The following is a 22872-nucleotide window of genomic DNA, read 5'->3' on the forward strand; positions in this document are numbered from 1 at the left end:
TTCATTGAGCGAGGGTATGCAGACACAATGATGAAGAGGGATACTTTAGAAAAAGGCTTCTTCCCTCCTACAACAAGATTTTTATTCCATACCCTCCTCGTGTGTGTTTCAAATAAAACCACCTCTTTTAATGAAATACCGCTGAAGATTCAAAACTTGGGATATGCTATTTTACAAGGAGAAAATTTCAACTATTCCAAGGTAATCTTCAATGATTTGGTTAAAAATGTTGAAACAAAATCATTCTTACTGTTTCCAAGATTTTTAAGCTATTATTTTGAGAAACAATTCAGTAAGAATGATATTGCGGTAATAAATCAAGGTGTCTCTTTTCAAATAAAAAGCTTAATGTCTGAAACATTTACAAGAATGTCCACACCTTGCAAAACACAAGCAGAGGTGCCTTAGCAGATTTTAGCAACAAACATTGCTCCTCATGTATCTGCTGCTGAGCCCACTGCTCCAGGTGATCAAGGTAGCCAAACAACTGCCTTGAAACCCACACCTAAAACCACCAAAAAACCACCGAAAAAGAAAAATCAAAAACCCCCCAAACCTATCAAAAAGGCAACTCTGGAGGATGAGATACCAGAGCAACTGCCTGTGACAGCACAAAAGTCACAACAAACCACTGCTGCTACTTCCTCACAGCAGTTGGTAGAAAAATCTCAACCCATACCTGAAACTCCTCCTGTCTCTACACAAAAAGAACAGGTTGTACAAACAGGGTCACCACATCATGAGGCTCTGGAAGCACTCCTTTCCATCCTCCACAGCCCAATACCCGGGGCAATTTCGCTTTCTAAACCCACCTTCACATCCCCAATTCCACCAAACACCAAACTGCTGTTGGATGCAATTGATTTGAACCTAGCACAAACCAGTCCTTCTCACTCACCTGTTCATGAGAATATACCTCAACATGAGACTGGGCTTGATGTATCAATCTTTGCTAACCCACCAACACAACCTAAGGAGGTTACACACCTTGTGTTACAAGTAACTCTTGGTGGTATTCCAAGTGAAGCAGCCACTACAAGTGTTGAACCTACAGGTTTACACTTGGACAGTGGTTACATCAATAAGACTTCCTTGGAGGCAATTCCTTCCATAACACCTCTGTTATCTACTAGTGAGCTTATATTAACCACTGGTTCCATCAAAAGATTATCAAGTGTTGAAGGAAGAAGACCCCAGTACCAAGAAAAAGGGGCATCAGTTGTTGATGTTTGGAGCACACTCCCTACCTCAACTTCTGATAAAACCACTGCTAGTGGGAAATCAGATGATCCCATTAAATTGGGTGATGGTTTAAAGTACCAAGAATTGACGGACAGAGTTGAAAAACTGGATACCACTGTTGCAGAAATCAAAGACATGCTGCATCAGTTGTTGACAGTTTAAATGGTACAATCCACTGCTGTTCCACCTCAAGCACCTGCTCCACCACCAGCAGATGTTACAAATGAGCTCTGGAATCTTTTTCAACCATTTCTCCACCAACAACACCAGATGGCTGAGCAGCAGCATGAAAAACATGTTCAAGAGCTAAAAAATGTAATGGAGTCTAGATACAAAGATACAAAGGATGACATTAAGGCTCTCAAGGCCCATCTGTTGACAACCACTGGCACTGCTCCTCCGACAGTTCTCTTCATTGATGAAATCCCCTCAGATAATGCCAAAAAGGGGAGAAAATTAAGGAGTGGATAAAGAAAGGGATTGATAATGGGCTATATCTTGATACAGAAAAAGATGCAATGCTCAAAGAAATTCCCTTGCCAGATGGAAGCAAGAAGGTTGATGTGACCCAGAATGCACTTGATGATAGTATCATAAGTGTAAAAATGGATAGAGCGGCAAAGGATCTGTCAAGGTGGAATGAGGAGAAGAGAGCTTTCATGAAGCTGAATGAACAGGGTTGTTCTGGTGAAAAGGATGATCAAAATCCTGTTCCAAAAAGAAATCTTACTAGAAAAGTAAGGAAACCCAAATCCACACCATCCAGTTTTCAAAAGCATACTCCAAAACCATCACCCAAAAGCCACCAACATCAAACCTCCACCCAAACAGCTGTTGCAACCTCTGTTGTACCAACATCTGCTGGTACCTCAGTTGTTACAACAACTGCTCTCACTTCAACACACACCACTTCAACACACACCACTACCACTGCCTTATCACCACCAAAAACAACATTTCTACCATCACTTCCTGCCATAAAGCAGAAGACATCAGATGTTATAACATCTGCTGTAATGACAATAGTGGTTGAAACACCAGTTGTTTCAACAACTGTTAGTCAGTCACAAATCACTATCACTCAAACCACCTCTTCTATTCCACCCAAAACATCATCTGCCTCTCCTAAAATAAAAAGGAGAAGGGTTATCATATCAGATGATGATTCCCCATCACCACCATCAACAGCTTCAAAATCCCAAGCACTTGCCACAATTCCAAAACCCATTCATCTCTCTTCAGCTCAAATTTACAAACCCTTACCTCCTGCAGGTGTTCAATTTCCTCTTGAACTCATAACAGTCAGAGATGAAATTAAATCTTTCTACTATGAGGATGACCCTGCTAAAAGGAGCTTGCCATCGATTGAAGGATATCCCAGGCCAACTAATATTGAAGAATACTTAAAAATCAAGGCCAAGCAAGCAGAGGATATCTCAATAAAAAACAAACAAGGGAAATCTGATAGAGAGTATCAACAAAACTATCAGTTTCTACTCACACAGGTCAGAGCTTTGGAACAATTTGCAAAAAATGTATGTCAGCAAATCTCTGAAAAGGCAGATGAGTCCTTGAGAAAAGACTACATTGAAAACATCATGACCTACAAGACATACAAGGGGGAGAAACACATGTACAGAAACTGGACCATTCCTGAGCTTGAAAAAGAAGTAGCCAGGATTCATGAAATGATCAAGAATAAGGTCAAGCAGACTCCCCCTGAAAAATTCAAGAAGGTTGAAGCTGATAAGGCCCTAGAGTTGAAGAGAATAAAAGAGGAGCTGATAGTTGTTGAATATGGGTCAAGAAATTCGGTGTTAAAGTGGGGAGAAGCAAGGGTCAGGGCCACCTATAAAAGGTTGGAGGAACTTAGGAAGAAAGATCCAACAGCTCCACAAAAATCTGATTACTCCAAAATGGTTTCAAAAAGATCACCAAAGCTGCAACCCAAAAGAACCACTGCTCCTGCTGGTACTGCCATCTACAAAAGAAGGAGACAAAACCAGTTGGGTGCTGAAACAGTTCAAAATTTAATTACTGGAAATGCCATTGTGAAAAAGGGCATTTTGTTAATGTTGAAAGAAGAACCTGAACTGGAACAATCTGCAAGTACTGCTCAGCCAGTTATGAGCAGGCCAACATCACCAAATTCCTCAATAAATAAAAATCTCCCAAGAAACCCATCAGGCTCAAAAATACTAAAGTGGAAAACTGATAAACAGACCCACGTATTGACATTGCTCAGGACTGATGGAGAAGTGAAGAAACTAACAAGGGAACAAGCTCTTGGCCTGAGTCTTGAAGATTTGCAGGATCTCCTTGATCTTCCACTTAGCAGGGATGATGATGATACAGATGCCTTAACTTTTGAACTGCAATTCAAAGGGAAAATAAGGGAACTGTTGTTGAGGCAATAAAAATCTACAATAATGAAGAGTTATGGCATTATCTGTTCCAGGGGGAGATTGTTGGGATTGAACCCTACCAAAGGAACAGATAATGAAAGCCAAAACTGGATCACAACAGTAGATTCAGAATAAGCAGATGTTTGGTTGCAAGTCTCTCCCCTTGAAAGTGGTTTCAACATCTGCTGACCTCTTATCTACTGATCATGCAAACTGCTGACCTACAACTGCTGATCAAGACAAAGTCTGATAGAAGAACTAAAGCTTTGCTGCTCAATCTACTGCCATGCTTCAAGCACTGCTGATCATGACAAGTACTGCTGGGATTACAGCAGTGGAAGGATACAACAACAGTTTATACTAGTTTATGTAATGAAATGTAATATCAGTAGTTAGCATAGCAGTGTTTGTATAGATCAGAGGTTAGAGTTTGTTAGGAGGTTAGATGTCACTTTCATGGTGACGTCAGCTTAGATGCTCAGTGGTTTGCAAGTGCTTATAAATAGAACTGTACTCTGTACTGTTCTGTTTAGCTCTTTCACCATCTTCTTTCTGCACGAACAAACACTGAGCTCGGGCTGAGGGGGAGTTTGCATATCATACATGCATTGTAATCAAAGTTTGAAAATAAATTTAATCATTTGATTCAGTGTTGAAAATGTATGATTGAAAGCATTTCTTCTGTTTGATCGTGAAAAGTTTGATTCCATTGAAATTCCGCTGCACTACTCTTTCATTTGTTCATCTAATTTCAAACACAAATCACAATCAATCCAAACTCAGATCCTAACAGTACATGTTGTGAAAACAACTGGTGAAGGCAGTAGTTTTAATGGTAATGGAGGACAGTGAATGCTTTTCACTATTAGTAGATAGCTCAGCAGTGGATACAACACTGAGTTTGACCATCAATGGTTATCAAAGGAAAATTAGAGCAGGGGATGACTTTCAGCAGTGGACAGACTTTTGAAGTATAACAGACTTTTGAACCCATCAGTGGTTATGGCAGTCTTTTAGGATTTTAATAAAAAATTCATTTTTAGCTATTTTTAAGGATGGAATTTTGATGTTCTGAAAACATTTTAATGCTTTTATTCATAGAAAAACAGGATTTTGCCTGTTATTCCATGTTCAGCATGCCAATCCTAGAGATCAAGCTTTCAAAGGTGGATGTGTCTAATGCTTTGGTTAACACATCTGCCAGCTGATCCTTAGTTGGAACATGATGCAGAGAAATCAAACCTTTTTCATAGCAATCCCTCACAAAGTGATGTCTGATGTCAATGTGTTTGGTGGTTGAATGGGAAACTGGATTTTTGATGATATTTTCTGCTGCCTGGATGTCCAACATAAGTGGTGTCTTCAAGGCAGTGATACCAAAATCCAGTAACTGATTTTGAAGCCATAGAAGTTGGGCTGTACAGCTTGCAGCAGCTATATATTCTGCCTCAGCAGTGGATGTGGAAACAACTGCTTGCTTTTTGCTTTGCCAAGACACTAAGCAAATGCCTAGGAAGTGGCACCCTCCTGAAGTGGACTTCCTTGTTTTATCACATCCAGCAAAGTCACTATCTGAGAAACCTGAAAGCTCAATTTTACCATCAGCTGGATACCAGATACCAAGTGTGGGAGCACCTTTGAGGTATCTGAATATCCTTTTTACAGCAATAAGGTTTGACTTTCTAGGGGCTGATTGGGATCTTGCACAGACACATGTTGCAAACATGATGTCTGGTCTAGATGTAGTTAGGTACAATAAAGACCCAATCATGCTTCTATATAAGGTCTGATCAACCAAATCATCCTTTTCTTCAGACATGATTAGTTTATTGGTTGCAATGGGTGTACTACATGGCTTATAATCATCCATATCAAATTTCTTTAAAAGTTCTTTTGCATATTTGCCTTGATGGATGAAAGTACCATTTTGCAGCTGCCTTACTTGGAGACCAAGAAAGCACTGGAGTTCACCCATTGCACTCATTTCAAACTCAGCTGTCATGAGTTGCCTGAACTCTTCACACATTTTATTACATGTGCTTCCAAAAATGATGTCATCCACATAAATCTGGACAATCATCAAATCCTTCCCTCTCCATTTTAAAAATAGTGTTTTATCAATCTTGCCTCTGGTGAAACCAATGGAAAGTAAAAAGGTGGAAAGAGTTTCATACCAGGCCCTTGGTGCTTGTTTCAAGCCATACAAAGCTTTATTTAGCTTGTAGACATAATCTGGATTAAATGGATCCTCAAAACCTGGAGGTTGACAAACATAAACCTCCTCTTGAATCTTACCATAGAGGAATGCACATTTGATATCCATTTGATACACCTTCATGTTGTGGTTGACAGCAAAGGCCAGAAAGAGTCTGATAGCTTCAAGTCATGCTACAGGGGCAAATGTTTCATCATAGTCAATACCCTCTTCTTGTCTGTAACCTTGAACCACAAGCCTGGCTTTATTCTTGATAATAATACCCCTTTCATCAGTTTTGTTTTTGAAGACCCACTTTGTGCCAATAGGACTTACATTCTCTGGCAGTGGTACAAGCTCCCATACTTGTTGTCTTCTGAACTGTTGGAGCTCCTCTTGCATGGCTTCTACCCAGCTGTTGTCTTTCAGTGCCTCTTGGTACTTGACTGGCTGATGGAGTGATAGAAAACCAGCAAAAAGACAAATGTTTTAGGACTGCTTTCTTGTGAGCACCCCTTCATTGATGTTGCCAATGATTTGATCTGGTGGATGAGATTTTAAGAAGATGAGCTCTCCTTGGTATGGAATAATGGCATTGAGTGGTGAGGGCTGCAGATGTGTATCATCTGAGCTAACCACTACTGGTGACTTTGATGACCCAGCAGTGGCTTCAAAAGGTGGTGGCATGGGAGGTAACGGTGTGGACACCTGCTGACTTTGATCCACTGTTTGAGGACTTTTACCAGTAGTGGTTGATGAGGTGGAAGCAATGGTTAAAGGGCTACTTTGGTCAACAACTGTTGAGGTAGCAGTGGTTGAGCTTTGACAACTGTTTTGAACAACTGATGCTCTTCCTGTTGAAGCAGACTTTTGAGGAATGATGACCTCATATCCATAGTCTGGTGATGAATCTTCTGATGGACTTGCACTGTTAGTCTTGACAGCAGTATTTTCAAAAGTGAATTTTTCAAGATCAAACAATTCTGCAGGATTTGCAGAGATTTTCATTGAAGAAAGTTCATTGAACTTTACATTCAAAGTCTCTTCCACTGCTTTGGTCCGTGTATTAAACACTTTGTAGGCCTTAGCAGTGGTTGAGTATCCCAGGTGGTATCCCATATCAATTTTGGCTGTAAACTTTGAGATAGAATCTTTTAAGTTTAGAATGAAGCATGGGCAACCAAAAACTTTGAAACATGAAATTAATGGCTTTATTTTATACAGAATTTCATAAGCAGTCTTTTTGTGCCTGGGGTTGATCAAAACTCTGTTTTGGACATAGCAGGCAGTGTTTACTGCCTCTGCCCAAAAAGTTAATGGCAAACCTGAATCTGCAAGCATGGTTCTGGCAGCCTCAATCAATGTTCTGTTCTTTCTTTCAACAACCCCATTTTGCTCTGGTGTTCTAGGGATGATGTACTGCCTTACAATCCCTTTCTTCACACAAAAGGCATCGAACTCCTTATTTTTGAATTATGTGCCATTGTCACTCCTGAAGACTTTTACTGGAAGGTCAAATTTCTTTTCAACCTGTGTCACAAAGTCTTGCAAAATGCCTGCAGTCTCATCTTTTGAGTATAAAAAGAAGGTCCATGTAAACCTAGAGAAGTCATCAACAATAACCAAGCAATATCTCTTCCTTTTGAGACTCATGACTTGCACTGGGCCAAACAAATCCATGTGCAGCATTTGCAAACACTGAGTTGTTTTGGACTCTTCAATGGACTTAAAAGAGCTTTTATGTTGTTTTCCTTTTAAACATGAAAACACAGTGTTCAGGACATGAAAACATTTTTTTGTGGTAAGCCTCTTACTAAGCCATTTTTTGAAATTTTATTGATTGTTTTGAGATTTGTGTGTCCCAGTCTTTTGTTCCATAGCTCTGTCTCTTTGTTAGAGGCAGCTGAGAACAGACAGGCATCAGCTCTGGGACACTCTATGTCAACAACATAAACATTGCCACTTCTTTGAGCAACAAGTTTTGTTGAGCCTTTCTTAATTATTGCTTCAATCTTACTAACCATTTCTGGTCCAACAATCCTACAACAGTCCTTTGTGAAGAATGAGCCAAACCCTTTATCACTCATTCGAGACACACTCAGGAGGTTGAATTTTAGATTGTCTATAAGATTGACATTTCCAGACTTTACTGTACCAGACCCCAGAACTTTTCCTTTACTATTATTACCAAAGGATATATCACCCCCTCCATGAGTTTTAAAATCTTGAAGAAGGGCTTTACATCCTGTCATGTGCCTGGAGCCTCCACTATCTACATACCAAAGACTATCTAAGCATGCAGAAGCTCCCTTAGCAGCAGCCATCATGGCACAATCACATTGACGATCATTATCTTCATCAGCTCTTCCTTCTTTTTCACCGGCTTTCTTCAAATCTTCTTCCTCTTTGTCATCTTGTGACCAAAGGTCGGTCAGTGGTTCAATCAGGGTTTCTGAATTTTCTTCCAGCAGTAGTTCACCAGCAACTGCAGTAACCACTGCTTCAGCAACTTCATCCACTGTTTCAGCACTTTGCTATTCACCTTCAGTTTCAACCCCTTCTGGTATTGACTCTAATGCCATCAAACAAAATTCGTCATCAAAAGCATCATTAGAAGCATAGAGAGCAAAATTTTCATCACCAAGTTCATCAGGCATGCTGCTCCAACCAACAAAGCCTTGTGTGAAGAAGCTTTGCTGATCTGGTTGTGTCACTGTTGGAGTAGCTAGTTGAGGTGCAACAGGTTGCACTTGTGCCTGAGGAACAGGGGTTGGAACATACTGAATTTGTGGAACAGTGGTTTGAACATAATGCACAGGCACAGGGGTTGCAGCATAATGAGCAGTGTTAACATGTGCTGCAGGGGCATATTGAGTATAGTGCACAGTGTTTTGTTGTTGTGGTCTAGGGTTTGAGCCAGGGTGAGTAATTATGGGACCAGTGGTTTGACTCCTACATTCCCTAGCAAAGTGACCCAGCCTATTACACTTGTAACACTTGATTTTCGACTTATCCAACCCCACCCTTAAATTCCCATGAAGCCCTGGGAATTTTCTCCCTGTTCTTTTGTAGAATTTGCTTGTTCTAACACTAAGCAAAGCCAATTGATGCAAGATGTCCATCTCTTCTAAGTCAGTGGGTTGCAAATCATTCAGCTCAAAACACAAATTATCTGACATCTGATTTTCAGTATTTGCAGTGAAAGCATAATTTGCAGAGTGAGAATCAGAGTTGGCAAAGTTACCCCCAGCAGTTATGTCAATAAAGTGATCATAACTCTGATCCTTACTACTGCTGCCAGATTCTTCCTTACCAAACAGAGCTGTGTTGCCAAATGAATAGTCATCAGCAACTTTACCAGACTCTTGCAACTTCCTTTTCTGGTTTAACTCCCTTTCACAGGTCAGGAGTCTACCATGGAGTTGGGTCAGGGTCAGATCTTTGAATTCAGCTGAATTTCTGGTGACAAAAGCAATTGTGTCCCATTTTTCTGGCAATGATCTAAGGAACCTGCTATTTTGGGTTGCATTCGGAAATGTAACCTTAACAAGCCTTAGTTCACTGATGAGATAACTGAAACGTTCAAATTGTTGGGTTAGTGACTCCCCTTTGATATGACAAAATGTTTCATACTGCTGATTCAGAATTTCCCTGTTGTTTTCAATAACCTCTTCCGTTCCTCCGAATTGTTCCTTCAATGCATCCCACAATTCCTTGGCACTGTTACAATGTAACAGCCCAGCATAGATTTCGTTGGGTAATGCAGAGGCTATGATGCTAAACGCTTTGGCATCAAGTTCGAACTTCTGAAAATCCGATTCAGTGTAATTTTTAGTTGGTTTAGGAATGAAATTTTTGGCGTCCTCTGCGCTTGGCACCATAGGAACATGAGGACCAAAAACGACAGACCTCCAACATCCAGTGTTTTGTTGAGCTAGGATATGACACATCCTTCGCTCCCAGATGTTGTACTCATTTCTTTTAATCATAGATGGTTTAAACAAAGAGCCAATGTTATTTTTATCATCTTGTGATTGCGACATCTTTCTGGTTGTTTTACAGGTACTGATTAATCAACTTTATCGGTGATTAAACCTTACTCTGTTTTTCAACAATACAAACAAACGATCAGTATCAACAATTTTGAGCCGAACAATTTACGTCAAAATGATTGTTAAATCAAATTTGACTATCCAGGCTCTGATACCAATTGTTAGGATCTGAGTTTGGATTGATTGTGATTTGTGTTTGAAATTAGATGAACAAATGAAAGAGTAGGGCAGCGGAATTTAATGGAAGCAAACTTTTCACAATCAAACAGAAGAAATGCTTTCAATCATACATTTTCAACACTGAATCAAATGATTAAATTTATTTTCAAACTTTGATTACAATGCATGTATGATATACAAACTCCCCCTCAGCCCGAGCTCAGTGTTTGTTCGTACAGAAGAAGATGGTGAAAGAGCTAAACAGAACAGTACAGAGTACTGTTCTATTTATAAGCACTTGCAAACCACTGAGCATCTAAGCTGACGTCACCATGAAAGTGACATCTAACCTCCTAACAAACTCTAACCTCTGATCTATACAAGCACTGCTATGCTAACTACTGATATTACATTTCATTACATAAGACCAATTATAAACTGCTGCTGCATCCTTCCACTGCTGTAATCCCAGCAGTACTTGTCATGATCAGCAGTGCTTGAAGTATGGCAGTAGATTGAGCAGCAGAGCTTTAGTTCTACAGTCAGACTTTGTCTTGATCAGCAGTTGTAGGTCAGCAGTTTGCATGATCAGCAGATAGGAGGTCAGCAGATGTTGAGACCACTTTCAAGGGGAGAGACTTGTAATCAAACATCTGCTTATTCTGAATCTACTGCTCTGGTCCAGTTTTGGCTTTCATTATCTGAATCTCTCATTCATCTTGGCTTAATTAATAAATAATCATTATATTAACTCATAATATAATATTATTTATAAAATTTCCAACACTTCTTTCAGTGTCTCCCCATGCCTCCAACATTTTAGCTTACATAAATATATTAATGGGTTATTGGATTTTAAAAATCCTAAGTTTTACCCGTTGGCCGATAATAATCCCAACTTTAAAAATTCCCTCCGATAATCCCAACTTGTAAAAGTTTGGCCGCCATTGATCCTTTTCAAACATATAAGAATTTGGTCTCCTCAATAGATTCAATTACACCTAGAGACTCCTTAATTGATTTAAGTGCACCTATGTTAGAAAAGGATCAATGGCGACCAAAGTTTTACAAGTTAGGATTATTTGAGGGAATTTTTAAAGTTGGAATTATTATCGGCCAAAGGTGAAACTTAGGATTATTAAAATCCAATATTCATATATTAATATAGTGGATCATTATCAGAAAGCATCATATCATTGTGTCGCCTAAACAAAGGGTTTTCTACTGCAAATTCTAACACATAGTATTTGACTTTCTTTACGTCATCTTCTCCCAGGTTTGAATTTATAAGCATCCCTTAAATGTCCAGCCGTCGACCAGACCTTGTGATTGTCCGAACAATAGCTTCTCCTACTTCCTCCGGACCCCTAAAGGCTTCAATTCTATTAACACCAACTTGATTTGGTTCAGTTCATACAATTGCCAATATGATGTAAGAGCGTTGACATTTAAGTCAAAAGTAACTATTTCATTTACAAACAAATGTTTTATTTCCTTAATTTTAAATTTTAATACAAAGGACGATGGTCTTTTTACCTTTATTGTTGCATGAAACAGGAACAATTAAGTTGTCAAATTTGAAGTTCTAAAATAGCATGTTTGAGTTTTGTAACGCAACATAATTTGAAGTTCTAAACCCCTAATACTTTCAATATGTAAAATAAATGAGATGGATTCACTTTTAGTTGTACAAAATAAAAGCCTCACCTTGGCTTCGGGGACTAAACGCCTCAAAGAGCCATGCGGCTTTTGAAACCAAATTAGCTACTAAAGTACTATCAAGAAACAATGAAAGGCACTTTCACATACCCATATATGACTGTATTATGTTATCTGTAACATTATATTGTTATCATATGGGGCATCATTGGTTACAGCAGGAAGATCGTCTTGCAAAAGCTAACTCGATGCTTTTTATCCTCTCTCTTGTTGAATCTAGAGTCCCACCGCTAACTGCAAATTAGTAAATCAATAAAATAAAATGAATAAATTAACAAAAGCATGGTATAATAGTGCTAAATCATGATAACGAAAATATACACCTAAGACCGTGGGTATGGTGGGGCGAGGGTTTGGAGCATGGGTTGGCACGTGGTTTGGGGGGCTTCGCTGGGCTGACCCACATTGAAGACGGTATGGTGAGGCGGGGGTTTGGGACGGGGGTTTGGTGGGCTTCGCTGGGCTGACCCAAACCGCTGGGCTATTTGAATATTTTTTAAAACAACAAATTTAATTTTTTAATATTTTTTAATAAAGAAAATTACATAAAAAAATTCCTAACGTTTATATTTGTTCTTTATATCTTCTCTCATCTCCAAAACTAGTTGCAACTCGTCACCCTCTAGGTGATCAATGGGCTGAGATAGAAATTTCAAATCATCCCGTTTTTGTTTCAGGCATCTCTAGCATCTTTGCTCTTTTGAAGTTCGGCCATTTGTTGTTGGAATACGTTGAATGTATCTAACTTGCATGCAATGTCATCCAATTGATCGCTGTATATTCTCCTACGCGAGCCCGAACTCCCAGCTGAAGGCGTTGCCGTATCCGATCTTGATTTTTGAGCGCGCCTTTTTGCGGCATCTCTTCCATATTCAGGCCGGTTTGGGGAATCATCCAAAAGGTCCTCAAACTCTTGATCTCGTGCATCAAATTGAGCTTTGGACGAGGCCCTTGACCTTTTGGAAGACGTGTTCGATTCGCTACCACTGGGGATATTCGCCCTCTTTGGATGGAACTTATAGATCTCCCAACAATGCATGAAACGGAAGTCGCTCCCCACATTTGTTTTGAATGTAACCAAAGCATTTGTCACAATGTCGGCTTCGGTTTCACCACTTTTTGGGATTTGCTTTGCTTTATTTAAAAAACCACTAAATTTTGTATGTTGGCCGCTTATCTCGCTCCACTTCGAGGATAAGCTATCGTTTTCACGATAAACCTCCCTTCACATTTCTTCATGGAATGCTTTACTAACCGCTTCCCACAAATGGGTTCGATGTTGAGATTTTCCTATTTTAATAAAAACAAAATTTAATATATTACAAAGTTATATAAAAAATAACTATAAATATTAAAATAAGGGCTACAAAATATTTAATAATACCTAAAGTTGGATGTAGAGATTGTTGACACCAAGCCCTCGCCAATGCAAGTTCTTCATTAACGACCCATTTTTGTTGTTTTCGTTTGACGGTTTCAAGTGCTTTCTCCGCCTCGGTTTTTTTCTTATGACTTCTCTTTTTGGAAACTATTGAGGCGGAAGGACCATCGTTGGGTGGTTGAGTTTTGGGGACGGTTTCGGTTTGTGAAAGGTCGATGGAGGTTGGTGAAAGGTTGATGGGCGTTTGTGTAAACGGGGTAGGTATCGAATCGTCGGTGTGTGGGAAGTTAGTAAACACACGATTCCCGAGATACGATGCATAACTCGCTTCAAGGGGCATAGGGGAGTGTATGAAAAATGGACGAGGCATTGGACGATTGGGTGGTGGGCTAGGATTATTTTCTTGGAATGCAAACGGGTTGTTCGGGTCATAACCACGGTTATGAGGATGCATTTTTTCGTTTTGTAGTAGGAGAACCGAAGATGATTATAGAAGATGATTATAGGAGAGTTGAATGTGGTAAAAATAGGAATTGAAGTGTGATATTTATAGTGAAAAAATAATTTTTTTAACATAGCCGTTGGCCAACGGCTAGTTTGGTTTGGCCATTGAGAGCCCGCCATGTCCCCTTGCTAGACCCGCCTCACGCCCGGCTTCAAACCCAAGCTCCAAGGGCCACGCCCCAATGGGAGTTTGTGTAAACGGGGTAGGTATCGAATCGTCGGTGTCTGGGAAGTTAGTAAACACACGATTCCTGAGATACGATGCATAACTCGCTTCAAGGGGCATAGGGGAGTGTATGAAAAATGGACGAGGCATTGGACGATTGGGTGGTGGGCTAGGATTATTTTCTTGGAATGCAAACGGGTTGTTCGGGTCATAACCACGGTTACGAGGATGCATTTGTTCGTTTTGTAGTAGGAGAATTGAAGATGATTATAGAAGATGATTATAGGAGAGTTGAATGTGGTAAAAATAGGAATTGAAGTGTGATATTTATAGTGAAAAAATATTTTTTTAACATAGCCGTTGGAAAAAATATTTTTTTTAACATAGCCGTTGTCCAACGTCTAGTCCAACGGCTAGTTTGGTTTGGCCATTGAGAGCCCGCCATATCACCTTGCTAGACCCGCCCCACGCCCCGCTTCAAACCCAAGCCCCAAGGGCCACGCCCCAACCCAAGCCCCATACCCCATAGTCTAAATAGACAACTGATTAAAGATAACTAGTTAAATTTTCGCCCGCGCGTTGTTGCGGGGACCAAATGACTGCAAAACGTGTGTCAGTAACGGCAAGCAGATACCGAATATCAAAACATAAATAAAAATGTCGTGAAAAGGATAGTCAATCCGTCCTAAAAAAACGATTTTAAATAACCTCATATATAATAATAGGACCCACATGTCCTACACGTTGGAAATTCGGTTGTTTTCAGTTCAGATATTACGGTGCTAACACGTTAAAATATGGATGAGCTCGGTACCTGTAACGGCACCGAAAGTGCCGATCCGAAAAATCATCGAAATTAGGTACCGGCACCGAAAATGCTCGGTACAATACGGTATGGTATTTGAAGGTAAACATCAATAAATATAGGTATGGTGCTAGACCGGTGTCGAACGGAAAGTAACGATTCTGAAAACGCCAAAAGGTGGGTATCAAATTGGTACCGAAAATGATTTGGTATAGTAAATTTGGTACCGATACGATACCGGTTTGATTACAAGATTTGATACGATTTGCTCATCAATAATCTAAATATCCAAGTTAATTTTACATGCTACAATTCATTCATTACGTAAAAAGACAAAAAATAAAGCAAAATAAGTTGTTGTGTATATAAAACCTCACTCAAACGAAATACAGTTTACTTACTCTGTGTATGAAAAGTAATCTAAAATGTGCAATTACTTGCATTGGTACGTTGCTACATGATTTGATGAGCTCGGTACCAACCGGTACCGAAAATACCGTTACCGAAATCCCCAAAAATGGGTACCGATATCGAATATACCTGGTACAGTACGGCTTGATAGGGACGGTACTGGTACGACAACGGTATTTGAGGGTAAAATCCGATGAATACCGGTGCCGAACGGATACCGAAAATACACCCAGTTTGTTAAATTTGAAACCGGTACCGATACCCGATACTATTAATTCATTTACTTTTCTATTAGTTTTCGTTGAACACTCTTTCGTATATTTAATTTTATTATTACTGTTCAATTCGTTTTCTTTTTACACTCTTTTGAATTGAATTTTGAATTTGAATTTGAATTTTGAATATTTAATCTTATTATTACTGTTCAATTTGTTTTCTTTTTAATTTTTAATTAATTAATTAATAATTAATTAATTTTTAATTAATGTATAGGTCAATTACAATCAAATGTTATGAAACTGGTACAACTATACTAAAATCAGGATAAACATTGAATGACCTTCAGTTTCTAGTTTCTGCAATAGCCAAAGTTGTTTCTGCAATAGCCAAAGCTTCCATTGACTCCTCAAGTGAGCCTTATGGGACCTAAATTACCTATTACCTATATATTAAAAATCCAATTGAATGAATAGTAACATTTATATATTAAAAAATAGAACCTATAAATTTACTAAACCAGGTATATTTTCGGACAGATTCGGCACCGGTATTCACCGATCTTTACCCTCAAATACCAGTGTCGTACCAGTACCGACCGGTACCGTACCATACCAGGTATATTCGGTACTGGTACCCACTTTTGGGGATTTCGGTAACTGTATTTTCGGTACCAGTTGGTACCGAGCTCATCAAATCCTGTAGCAACGTAGCAATGCAAGTAATTGCACCGTTTAGATTACTTTTCATACACAGCGTAAGTAAACTGTATTTTGTTTGAATGAGGTTTTATATACACAACAACTTATTTTGCTTTCTTTTTTGTCTTTTTCTGTAATGAATGAATTGTAGCATGTAAAATTAACTTGGATATTTAGATTATTGATGAACAAAACATATCAAATCCTGTAATCAAACTGGTATCGTATCGGTACCAAATTTACTGTACCAAATCATTCTCGGTACCAATCTGGTACCCACCTTTTGGCGTTTTCAGAATCGTTACTTTCGGTTCGACACCGGTCTAGCACTATACCTGTATTTAATGATTTTTACCTTCAAATACCATACCGTATTCTACCGAGAATTTTCGGTGCCGGTACCTAATTTCGATGATTTTCCGGATCTGTACTTTAGGTGCCGTTACCAGTATCGAGCTCATCCTTATTTTAACGTGATAGCACCGTAATAACTAACTGAACTAAAAACAATCGAATTTCCAACGTGTAGGACGTGTGGGTCCTATTATTATATATTAGGTTATTTCAAATCGTTTTTTTAGGACGAGGTAACTATCCTTACCACGTCATTTTTATTTATGTTTTAATATTCGGTATCTGGTTGCCGTTGTTGACACGCGAGTCCTCGCCGCAACGCGCGGGCGGAAAATAACTAGTTATAAAGTCAAACTACAATTTAATTATTTGACCATTTTTTAAACATGTAACCATAAAATAACAATGAAATGCAAAACTTACAATAGTTCAGTCAACACCAGCACTCCATGTCCAACTTTAAACTGTTGCAATACATCTAAATTTCATTGTTTTCCATTGTACCGCTGAAACTCAATTTCACTATTGTGTTGGAAGCATCACCTCGCTATCACATAATGAAATTCAAATAATTAAATCCATGATTTAAACTTTTCCATTATCTCATCAACAATCCAGATCCAGATGCCCATCAAAATTTTTGAACGATTCGTGTAACATCAAAAGAGTTGTATTCGCAAATACAATTCTTTCAATCATCCTTTTTAAATAAGTACATTTGAATAAGCCACACAATTAAACCTGTGAAAAGCTTTTACTACTCCAAAATTCTAACCGGCAATTGATATTATCTATGGAGATCTAAGACACACATATAACAGAAGCTTAAAACGAAATCTAGCGGAATTTCATTCTTATAGGAACCATTCACTATCTATCGGTTCTAATTAACATTCCACTCTTTACCACAACCGCTTCAATCTTAAAAACCCATACCTAATCCATGCAGATTAAATTCACTAAATTAATTTAAATCAAAAGAGATATGTGGATGAAAATACTCAAATCAAATGATTGCCATCATCGTAGAAAGAAGTAATGAGAAAGGAGTCTGGTTAGGTACCTGAGTGATCCTCAATTGATGTTGTGTAGGAGAAAACTCCAGAACCCACTGGATCCTACTAACCCTACATCCCTAACCCTAATCATATCTATGAATGAGCGCAAGAAAGTCAGTATTCGTAATCGTAGATCTATCTAGGTATGTCTGGCTAAGATTATTTAACTTAAAAAAGACTTTTTATGAAGGGATGCGATAAATATACCCAAGATAATCTATACTATATTATAATACATGAGGGAAGGATTCCCAAAAGTTAAGAACTTCTTCCCCCCATTATTTATAAATAAACCCCTAGAACGAGGGTAAAGTGGTCTTTTTAAACCATAATTATTTTTAGTCCCTCAATCTATTACATTTAAATCCTTGACATTTAACATAATTATGGGTAATTAGTTACACTCCCCCCCCCTCTTTAATTCTTTAATGTATTCCTGCGATATCTTACAACCCGTAATGTTTTAAAAAAATCCAAAGGTACCATGACGATCGGCACATTTTTTTTAAACGTTTCGATAGTTGTCTTTTTTAGTTTCGCCGTGCGTTCATAAAGTACAAATAGCCGATGCGTAAATGTACAATTGATTAAAGCCAACATTTGTTTTTTTACCCAAGCCAGCTTTGACCATTACCTAGCTACCGTGCATTAACATTTGTTTTTTACCCAAGTTTTTTATTTTGAACGGCATTAATAAACTAAAATATTCCCTAATTTTACTTGTACAGAGTCAGTTTGTTGTGCCATGTTTAATATAGTAAGTATAGATAAAACTCACAACAAACTTCCTATTAAACATGCCACAACAAACTAAACATGCATCTTATTTTAAAAACTTAAAACTCACAACAAACTTTCTAAATAAATGGATGACCAATCTAAAACTAAACCATAATGGACTACTATAAATACATAGCAAACACTCACAATTCTACATTTCTGTTGCTAAACAGATTTAAAATATGGAGCCAGTTCTGAATTCACTTGATGCGAAAAAACAAGCATGCGATATTGAAAAATCTAAGGTCGGTTCTATGATAAGTTTTGTTATATCGCAATAATGAATAACTGTTTTCTTTTATTTACTTTTATGTGAATACTAACTTATTTGATTTTTCAGATTCAACACACCAATTTAAACACCCCAGTTATCGAACAAGCTTTTGTTAGTTTTTAAGTAATATTTTTGCTTATAATCTTTCATATTAACAAGTTCTTTATGTTATTATTTGGTGTTTTATTGTAGGATGATGGTGATAATAGTGTTGAAATTATTTCTCATGGTGCAATGTTCAGTCCATACAAGTCTAAGCTTCAACGTCAATTTAGTGAAGAGGTAATTTTAAAATTTATTTAATCTTTTTTAAAATTTTTATTCAATATTTGTTCTTTTTTTAAATTTATTTAATCATTTTTTAACTTTTTTATTAAATTTTTGTTTTTTAAGGATCGGAAGTATGAGAATCAAAAGAAAAGATCTAAGAGACTCTCTGAATGGAAATGGTTTGAGGTTATAAATTTAGATGATTCTAAGGACGATGAGAAAGAAGATGAATTAGATGATACTGCTGATTTGAGCACAAACAAGAAAAACGGATCAAAAAAGAAGAGATTTTAGATGAAATATATCAAGTGTTTTTATGTTTTTTTCATTTTCAGTTGTTTTTGTTTGATATAGACTATCCCATGAATAATAAAGTTTATTTTATATTTGAAGTTTATGTTTTGTGTTATTTTATTGCACTTATAATTTACATCTCGATTAAACCAATATACTTTAGTACTTAATCATGTTCCTATTATATTATTTACATGTTCGTACTTGATCATTTCCAAAGAGATAAATTCGATTACCAAGAATAGCCAAAACATGAAAACTACCTCTTGGTTTGGAGTAAATTCAAGATTGTATTTACAAAGCACACTAAACTTATTCAATTTAACAGTCATGTTCCACGAGGATTTCGTATATATCCATTAGTGCCTTCTATAAAAAAAACTGTTGGACGACACGAGATATGAAAAACTAATTATATAATATTATAGATTTTTCGAATAATTTGTATTTCTTAAATAAAAAGATAAAGTTAATAAAGATATAAACTTTTACATCCTATTTTTTTTATAAAAACTGTTTTATAAAAATATGATTTTTTAAATATTTATAAAAATGAAATTTAACATTAGTTAAAGGTGTTTAAGACGTACCTACAAGTCACATACTATTTTTTACTTTTTACTTTTTCAAAAACGAAAATTTTAAAATTAAAGTTTATTGGATGAGTATGATGTGGATATTTAAAAAAGTTATGGACTTTAAACAATAAAATTATTAACTTTATCATTTCACCAACAAAATAACCTTACTTTATAACGATAGCAACTTATTTTTTATTTTTTGTCATTTGTTTAGTATTTTTTATTAACAAACGAATCTTTACATGTTTAAAACAGTTTTTCTATACTTTATTTATTATTAATTTCTATAACAAAACAAAACTTTGATATTTAGTAGATAGAAGATAAACTATGTTCCAAAATTTTATGAATTGTTTAATACTAATTTACGGATTAGTAGATAGATAGTAAACTATATTCCAAAATTTTAGGAATTATTTAATACTAATTTACAATATTTAGTAGATAAATAGTAAACTATGTCCCAAAATTTTAGGAATTATAAGTCAACTAATAAAAAAATAATTATTGCAGTTATTCTTGGATATTAATCTAATAATTTGCATTTTTTAATTAAAAAGTAATAAAGTGATAAACTTTAAAGCTAAACTAAAAAACTGAAATTACTATGATATAAAGTTAATAAAAAATAATTATTTTATAAACATTTTTATAACAAGTAATATAAATAAAATACTCCAGAAATTTACAATCTTTACTACATAAATTCTAAACTGGGTTCCAAATTTTTAGAAATTATAAGTTCAACTATATTGTTATAGATAATATTAGTCAGTTCTAAAATAATTATTTACCAACTTGATTAGATACATAGTAGTAGATTGTGTTGCATATTTTTAGGGATTATTAGTTAAAAGTAGACTCATATAGATAAGATTAGTTAGGAACTAAAAATTTAAACTTAGTATGATATAAAGTTAATAAAGATATAAACTCTTATCATCCTATTTTTTATAAATACATTTTATGAAATCTTATAAAAATATAAATTTTTTATATTTGTAAAAACCCGAAATTTAACAATTTAAGTTAAAGCTCTAAAACGTACTTACAAGTCAAATACTGTTTTTTTTTATAAAAACGAAAATTTTAAACTTAAAGTTTATTGGATGAGTACTATGTGGATATGTATAAAAAGTTATGAACTTTAAAGAATAAAATTATACTTTATAATTTAACCAATAAAATAAACAAACTTTATAATTATAACAACTTATCTTTTATTTTTTGTCTTTTGATTATTAATTTTTATACAAAAAAAAAATATTTTTTGTCTTTTGGTTATTATTTTTTATAAAAGAACAAAACTTTTACATATGTGTAAACTTGTGACATATATCCACCACAATAATGTTATCATAAATATTATAGGAATAAGAAAACTAACAGAAACGAGTGTTGCAATGCAAAGTATCGCCCCCGCCGCATCGCGCGGGCACCCTACTAGTATTAATATACCTAAAAGTCAAATTTAGTAATGATTTAGTAATGATTAATTACTTTATTATATTATTTTTATTATAAAGTTAAAACTAATAATTATGTTTTATTATAAAGTCAAAAGTAATAATAATTATGTTTTTCATCTTATTTTATTTTATAATACTTTTGTTACTTTTTTATATTTTGTTATATTATTATTAGTATTAATATCAATATTAATAAATAAATAATCAAGACACTTTATTAGAAAATGAAAGTGAAAAAGTTTGTTGGTGTACAAATGTCTGTTAACTTTGTCTTTATCGAGTCTTGTTTCTAGATAGGATAGATTGGTGCTTGGTATTTGAGAAATTAGGGTTTGAATGTAATAGGGTCATTTCGCACGAAATGAACAAGTCATTTCGTACGAAATGAGATTTGATTATTTCGCACGACATGATACAAAGCTATTTCGTACGAAATACCACGTCTATAAATACCAAGCTCGCTAGTTCATTTGGAACTTTCCGATTTCAGAGCCGAGGTGCTGCCGATTTGTCAACTGATCTGTAAAAGCTTTGAAATCAATAAAAGAAAGATAATTAGGGAGAATCAAGTTGTAATCACGTCTATATCATTGATTCCGCCTTTGATATTGATGGAAAACTCTTCTGATTGACTCATTCGGGTCATACGATGATTCAACAAGTGGTATCAGAGCTCAGGAAGAAGAGTTCATACCAATTCAGCTTGATTTCACCGGAATTTCTCACTTCTACTCATTCTTTTCAAAATTAATTGAGATTTAACGAACAAAATGGATTGAATTTCACATATATTACGTAAAACACAGTTTTAACGAATCCTTGAAAGAATTGGACCTAAAATCGACCAAAAATCAGATCAAATTGACAAAATGGTGCCCGATATGCTGACGTCATCATCATTTCGCATGGAATAGTCATCGCAATTTCGCACGAAATCAACATTTTGATCCTCAATTCGTACGAAATCAACCTAGTGGACCTCATTTCGTACGAAATCAATCTTGTTGACCTTATTTCGCACGAAATCAATTTTCAGGAGCCTCATTTCGCACGAAATCATCTTTGGAACCTCATTTCGTACGAAATAGGCATCTATTTCGTACGAAAGTGCATTTCGCTTGAGGACTGTTTCGTGTGAAGTTCATTTCGTACGAAAGTTCTATTTCGCTTGAAAGTTCATCTTGTGCGAAAGTTTCATTCCGCGTGAAACCCATTTCGCTTAAGATCATTTCGTTTGAAGATTGATTCATTTCGCTTGAATCTATTTCGTTTGAAATTGTTTAAAATCCAAAAATTTTTCTAAGTGTTTGTTGAGTGTTTCAGGTACTTGAAAATGGATGATTTTCTGAATCCGTTCAGTGACGCTTTTGCTTTCACTGGAAGCACAGGAGATGATACATCAAGTAGCACAAATGAAAATGCTCCAAACCAGAGTGCAAAGAAAACCCTTTCTGATGCTTTGAGTGTAGAGAGTGCTTATGGCACATACAACAAACCGCCCAAGCTGATGGCAATTGAAGAATACAACAGATGGGCTAAAAGGTTTGAAGAATAGCTAAAAGCGTTTGCGTATCTTAGTTGGAAGAGCATGAAGAATGGTTTTGACATAGGAAGATCGGATTATGAAAATATAGCAGATAATGAAGTAGAAAGTTTTGTTGCTGAACAAAAATGCATTGCTTTACTTCATCAGTCCGTGAGGGATGACATAATATCGTTGATTGAATACACAAATTCGAAAGATCTATGGGAGAAACTGAAAGTAAAATGTGTGGGTAGTGCCGAAATTGTTAAAAACAAAAAGAAGTTATTAAGAAAAGAATTTGATTTGTTTGGA

General features: G+C 36.2%; 1 protein-coding gene and 1 long non-coding RNA gene across 2 annotated transcripts; both read right to left on the reverse strand.

The window, feature by feature from the left end:
• Positions 1-11672: 11672 nt before the first annotated feature.
• On the reverse strand, positions 11673-17511 carry LOC110902728. Its single transcript, XR_002571367.2, has 3 exons — positions 17373-17511; positions 16733-16856; positions 11673-12005 (listed from the first exon to the last, which is right to left on the reverse strand). It is a non-coding gene; the product is annotated as an uncharacterized LOC110902728 (long non-coding RNA).
• LOC118485603 lies at positions 12040-13610 on the reverse strand. The gene is made up of 2 exons (XM_035981903.1): positions 13156-13610; positions 12040-13061 (listed from the first exon to the last, which is right to left on the reverse strand). Exons 1-2 carry the CDS (start codon positions 13604-13606, stop codon positions 12997-12999), a joined length of 516 nt encoding a protein of 171 aa, XP_035837796.1. The 5' UTR covers positions 13607-13610; the 3' UTR covers positions 12040-12996.
• Positions 17512-22872: the final 5361 nt, after the last annotated feature.

Source organism: Helianthus annuus, chromosome 13 (genome assembly GCF_002127325.2).
Source record: "Helianthus annuus cultivar XRQ/B chromosome 13, HanXRQr2.0-SUNRISE, whole genome shotgun sequence".
NCBI classification, from domain to species: Eukaryota; Viridiplantae; Streptophyta; class Magnoliopsida; order Asterales; family Asteraceae; genus Helianthus; species Helianthus annuus.

Coding starts and splice junctions, on each gene's coding strand:
- LOC118485603 (XM_035981903.1), bottom strand. CDS start 13,606: ATGCATCCTCATAACCGTGGTTATGACCCGAACAACCCGTTTGCATTC. Junction 13,062..13,155: donor ATCTCTACATCCAACTTTAG/GTATTATTAAAT, acceptor TTATTAAAATAG/GAAAATCTCAACATCGAACC.